Raw genomic sequence first — 6,068 nt, forward strand, 5'->3', positions numbered from 1 at the left:
TCCGTAAGTGTTTTGCCTTAGTTGCCAAAAACGATTTTCTTTTATTAATTAAATTACATTCATCGGTCCTTTATCAAAATTCAAAATGTTTAAGAAAAGTTCCAACACATATAAAGGATTTTCAGCCATTTAGATTAGTTTAGTTTTGTCATTCAATCGAAGAAAACTATTGATCAACACTAACATTTTTTAACCTATCACAATTTGTTTTTTTTTTTTTTTGTCATCTGATGTTTAATATTGAACATAACTTAACAACTCTAGCAAGGGAGATTACAAACCTGACCATAAAATCTAAGCTGACGATTAGAAACTATATACTAATCTCAGAAACACAAGCTGGCGGCTAAAAGAAATTTACCCCAGAGCCAAAACGATCACAAACATAAGTTTAACTACCTTCGATAGGAATCAAAACCGATCAAGAAGAAATAAAATCAGATGTTAGTGTAGAGTTAACCGTTGCTGTGTGTTGAGCCCTAAACGCACTTCTGGTCCATCACCTTTCAAAATCTAACAACCTATTGAACTTTGAAAGGGAGCATCACTCGCTTTCAAAACGCCACCCCTCCCCTGCCAACTCTCGAACCAGCTATGACTTGCCACTGGACTCTGAAATCGGCTCACCACGCGGCTTCAACGTTTCACCGCTTCACCACTCCACTGCCTCTCTAGATCCAGCTAAAACTCGCCACTGGACTCTGTAACAGGCTCACTGTACCTTCTCCACGCTTCCACTTTATTGATTCCCTCCAGATCTAACTGAGACTAACCATTAGACTCTGGACAGGTTTGCCACGCGCTTCTACGCGCCTCGACATGACTGCAAAAGCAAAACAATCGGACCCTAGTACGAAAGAACTCAACACAGCCGGTCACTATAAACCAACCACCATATATCACAGATCTGATTAGATTTGTTTCTATGGTGTCCGATTTGAAACCCCCCGCTTCAATCCGACAAACTGAAGCTTATGACCAAATTTGAATCCATTATTAGGCTAACACAGAAGAGATAAACAAGAAATAAAAGAGGTTCACCTTCTCACGGTAGCAGCGGCAAGCCGCCGCCGGCCGGAGAAGATGGATAGAAGACGACGACTTTTTTTTTTTCCTTTCTCTCTCAACTTTTTTTTTCCTTCCACTGAGGCAATTCATCACAATTTGTTTATAGCTCCGAAACATAAATCTCTAGAAAAATAAGTAAAAGTCGGTGTTTTTTTTATCAACAACCCAAGTAAGTGTGGATCAATTTATAGCCGGAGTCGAGTTGTTCCAAAAACCTCTCGCTCCGATCAGTCTGATCTTCATGGATAAAGATAATTCTTCTATTCTTTGCCCCCTTTGGCAAGAAAATCTACATGAATTTTTTTTGATCTAGGGATATGATTGATGGTAAAGCCTGTGAAACCGTCCTGTACAAGTTAGAAAGAGACTAAATCGGACTAAAAGCCGGTCAGTCAGTGTTAAACGATGCATTTTGTTGATTTTAATTAAGATATTAGATAATAATAATATCTAGCTAGCCAAGTACTTATTATCATCAAGACCAGTAAACATTTCGGACACTTCTCCAAAGAAATGAAATGGCTAGTCCTACTATATGCAGTGTCCTAGTGTAACATAACTTTACATTTCGGATTACTTAACTTTAATAGCTTCTAATTTGCAATTTAACCTACTCATTTGTCTGTTATCTACAATCAATTCTTTAAGAAAAAATTGGCTTGTATTATTTCTATGTCATGCTTATTGCTTTTGCGATAACTGATAAATGCAACATTGCTGTATAATTTGGTACTTCCACAAAAACCAACAAAACATATGTAATGAAAAATAACAATTTCAATAAGTAATGACGAGTTATACAGTTATACATATTTTTAAAACAAAACCGAAAGCGCATCTGGTGTAGTGGTATCATAGTACCCTCCCACGGTACTAAGCAAGGTTTGATTCCCTGGATGAGCAGTTACCTTTAAATTTTCCGTCACAAAATGAAACTAATAAAAGAATTATAACCTTCCCATCTTAAAGGCCGAAGCATAGGATCTTGGTAGACGGCCCACATACTCAGACACCACACAAACTCACATTTGTCAATTTCCCAACACTCTTTTATTTTCCATTTAATATTTTATTTATTAATCTCTGCAAAGCCCCCTATATATACGACCCCCATCACTCCATACACAGAAACCAAAAATAAATCAAAAACCAAAAGAGATAAAAAATAGCTCCTCCATGGCAACCTCGGTCGATAACCGCCACTATCCCCGCCTCAGCTCCGCCCTAAACGGTGGCGTTGTCCACTCCTTCAAACCTCCTCTCGTTCCTCCTCCTCCCTCACTCGACCGTGACCAAGAAGATGACCAGACCGTTGTCAACGTCCCGACCGAAAAATCAGCCGACAAAACCGCCGACAGTTATGACTCCAGCGACGACGAGGACGAGAGCCACAACCGCTACGTCTCCTACTACAAGGAGATGGTCCTCAAATCCAACTCCGATCTTGAGCCGTCCGTTCTCGACCTCCGCGACGAGTCAACGGCCGACAACTGGGTCCACCGTAACTCCTCTATGGTGCGTCTCACTGGAAAACACCCCTTCAACGCCGAGGCTCCCCTCCCTCGCCTCATGCACCACGGCTTCATCACCCCCGTCCCTCTCCACTACGTCCGCAACCACGGCGGCGTCCCCAAAGCCGAGTGGTCTGACTGGTCCGTGGAGGTCACGGGCCTCGTCAAGAAGCCCACAAGGCTCACCATGGAGCAGCTCCTCAACGAGTTCCCCAGCCGCGAGTTCCCGGTGACACTCGTCTGCGCCGGGAACCGCCGGAAAGAGCAGAACATGGTGAAGCAGTCCATCGGGTTCAACTGGGGATCCGCTGGGGTGTCCACCTCCCTGTGGAGAGGTGTCGCTCTGAGCGACGTCCTCCGCCGGTGCGGCGTCTACAGCAAGAGAGGCGGCGCTCTCAACGTCTGCTTTGAAGGCGCGGAGGATCTTCCCGGAGGCGGTGGGTCTAAGTACGGGACGAGCATCAAGAAGGAGATGGCCATGGACCCCGCGAGAGACATTATACTGGCGTACATGCAGAACGGCGAGCTTCTCACGCCGGATCACGGGTACCCGGTTCGGATCATCATACCCGGTTTCATCGGCGGGCGGATGGTTAAGTGGCTGAAGAGAATCATCGTCACCCCTCAAGAATCTGATAATTACTACCACTACAAAGACAACAGAGTCCTCCCTTCCTACGTGGATGCTGAGCTGGCAAATGAAGAATGTAAAATTTATATTTACCTTTTTACCGTTTTTTTCTTACAAGAAGTGAAAATGGTAATAATAATACTAATGTTCATGTCTTGTGCTGTGTTGTGTTGTGTTGCAGCTTGGTGGTACAGGCCGGAGTATATAATCAACGAGCTTAATATAAACTCGGTGATAACGACACCTGGTCACGAGGAGATTTTGCCCATTAATGCATTCACGACTCAGAAGCCTTACACGTTAAAAGGCTATGCTTACTCTGGTAATTAAAAGTTTTATTTACCTCTAATTATAAGTACTGGTTAATTTAAGATTCAGAATAAAAAAAAAAATTAAAACAAAACAGGAGGAGGGAAGAAGGTAACGAGAGTAGAGGTGACTCTAGACGGTGGAGAGACGTGGAGTGTGTGTGAGCTTGACCACCAAGAGAAGCCAAACAAGTATGGCAAGTTCTGGTGCTGGTGTTTCTGGTCACTAGACGTTGAGGTTCTTGATCTGCTTAGTGCTAAAGAGATAGCTGTTCGAGCCTGGGACGAGTCTTTGAACACCCAGCCTGAAAAACTCATCTGGAACCTCATGGTAAACCACTCTTTTCTCTCTTGATATTTTTATTAGTTTATTCTTTTGTGTGATTTGATTAATTAAAAATTATAATTAAAATAATTTCCTACAACGCTGGAACTACTGTGCTATGGTTGAAAGCTATGGTTCATGACTTTCTTAACGTGTTACCTACCATCTTTAGTTGTCTATTTTAGACAGTTCATTTAGTGATTAATTATTACTATTGATTTATTTCCCTACATGAAGGAAATTACATAAGAATAGACAATTTAAATATATAAACTTAGACAAGTCTTGATGATGTGATGTTTGACTAAATCAATAGTGACATTGACTTTGTGTTGAAACAGGGGATGATGAACAACTGCTGGTTCAGGATCAAAACCAACGTGTGCAAGCCTCACAGAGGAGAGATAGGGATTGTCTTCGAACACCCAACCCGACCCGGAAACCAGTCGGGTGGGTGGATGGCAAAGGAACGTCAGATCGAGAAATCCTCCGAGTCAAACCCTACTTTGAAAAAATCAGTTTCAACACCTTTCATGAACACTGCCTCAAAGATGTTCTCAATGTCCGAAGTCAGAAAACACAACTCAGCCGAATCTGCATGGATCATAGTCCACGGTCACATCTACGACTGCACGCGTTTCTTGAAAGACCACCCTGGTGGCTCGGACTCTATCCTCATCAACGCTGGCACTGATTGCACCGAAGAGTTTGAAGCTATTCATTCAGACAAAGCCAAGAAGCTTCTTGAAGATTATCGTATCGGTGAGCTTATCACAACGGGGTACGACTCTTCACCGAACGTCTCGGTCCATGGTGGCTCGAGTGTAATGTCTCTGTTAGCTCCAATCAGAGAGCTAGCTCCTGCTAAGAACATAGCCTTGGTCAACCCACGGGAGAAAGTCCCGGTCAAACTCATCGAGAAGACTTCGATCTCTCACGACGTGCGTAGATTCAGATTCGCGTTACCATCTGAAGATCAGCAGCTTGGTCTACCCGTCGGGAAGCACATCTTCCTCTGCGCCACCATAAACGACAAGCTCTGTCTTAGAGCCTATACTCCGACCAGCGCGGTCGACGCGGTTGGATATATCGACCTAGTCATCAAGGTTTACTTCAAGAACGTCCATCCGAGATTCCCCAACGGAGGGCTCATGTCGCAGCACCTAGACTCGTTACCGATAGGTGCGGTCCTAGACATCAAAGGTCCGTTAGGACATATTGAGTACAAAGGCAAAGGCAACTTCATGGTCAACGGTAAACCAAAGTTTGCCAAGAAACTAGCCATGCTTGCTGGAGGAACCGGTATAACTCCAATCTACCAAATCATTCAATCGATACTAAGTGACCCGGAGGACGAAACCGAGATGTTTGTGGTTTATGCAAACCGAACCGAGGATGATATTCTTGTGAGAGAAGAGCTAGAAGGATGGGCTAGTAAGTTTGAGGACAGGCTAAAGATTTGGTACGTTGTTGAAATTGCAAAAGAAGGTTGGGAGTACAGCACAGGGTTTATCACCGAAGCTGTGCTTAGAGAACATGTCCCTGACGGTTTAGAAGGTGACTCTCTGGCCTTGGCGTGTGGACCACCGCCTATGATTCAGTTTGCGTTGCAGCCTAATCTCGAGAAGATGGGTTACAATGTGAAGGAAGATCTCTTGATCTTCTAAGAATTTGTTCAAGATTTATATATATTTGTATTGAAACTTGAAAGTTAATAACAAATTAAAGCTTATGTAAATACATGGTTCATTATCATGTGTGCTTTTGTTAGAGTTTTTATTCCAGATTTATAGTGTATAAACTATTTTTATGGTTTTTTGTTGTTGATGATGATGAAAGCATGTAGCTAGATACTTTTTGTGACTTAATTTTGTCTTCGAATTGAGTTATCATATGCTTAATGTGTCATCTAATTAGTTCACTTCACATCAAGTGCTAGTCATTATAACACGCTTAATAAAATGTTTTGTCTTGCAATGCTCTGGTTCCAAATTAGTAACCACTTGCTGTTGTGTTGCTTCCAGTTGTCAGTGACAAGAAAAAGACACAAGACATGTTTGAACGAATATGCAACAGTCTTGTATCCGATACAAAATAGCTAGATAAAAAGAGTTCCGGTTCGGCCCCACGAGATTCGTGGTTCATATGCATTTTACACTGATACCACGAGAATAAAGTGATAATGGATGGAAGTAATAAAAGATTTTCTATTTTCCAAAAAAGTA

The 6,068-nt window shown here is 42.6% G+C and overlaps 1 protein-coding gene across 1 annotated transcript; it reads left to right on the forward strand.

The window, feature by feature from the left end:
- Nucleotides 1-2,190: 2,190 nt before the first annotated feature.
- Nucleotides 2,191-5,581, forward strand: LOC130506291 (nitrate reductase [NADH], clone PBNBR1405). Its single transcript, XM_057000917.1, has 4 exons — nt 2,191-3,286; nt 3,392-3,532; nt 3,617-3,849; nt 4,185-5,581. The coding sequence occupies exons 1-4, from the start codon at nt 2,245-2,247 to the stop codon at nt 5,508-5,510; spliced, it is 2,742 nt and encodes a 913-aa protein (XP_056856897.1). The 5' UTR covers nt 2,191-2,244; the 3' UTR covers nt 5,511-5,581.
- Nucleotides 5,582-6,068: the final 487 nt, after the last annotated feature.

This window comes from Raphanus sativus, unplaced genomic scaffold (genome assembly GCF_000801105.2).
Source record: "Raphanus sativus cultivar WK10039 unplaced genomic scaffold, ASM80110v3 Scaffold3085, whole genome shotgun sequence".
Lineage (NCBI taxonomy): Eukaryota > Viridiplantae > Streptophyta > Magnoliopsida > Brassicales > Brassicaceae > Raphanus > Raphanus sativus.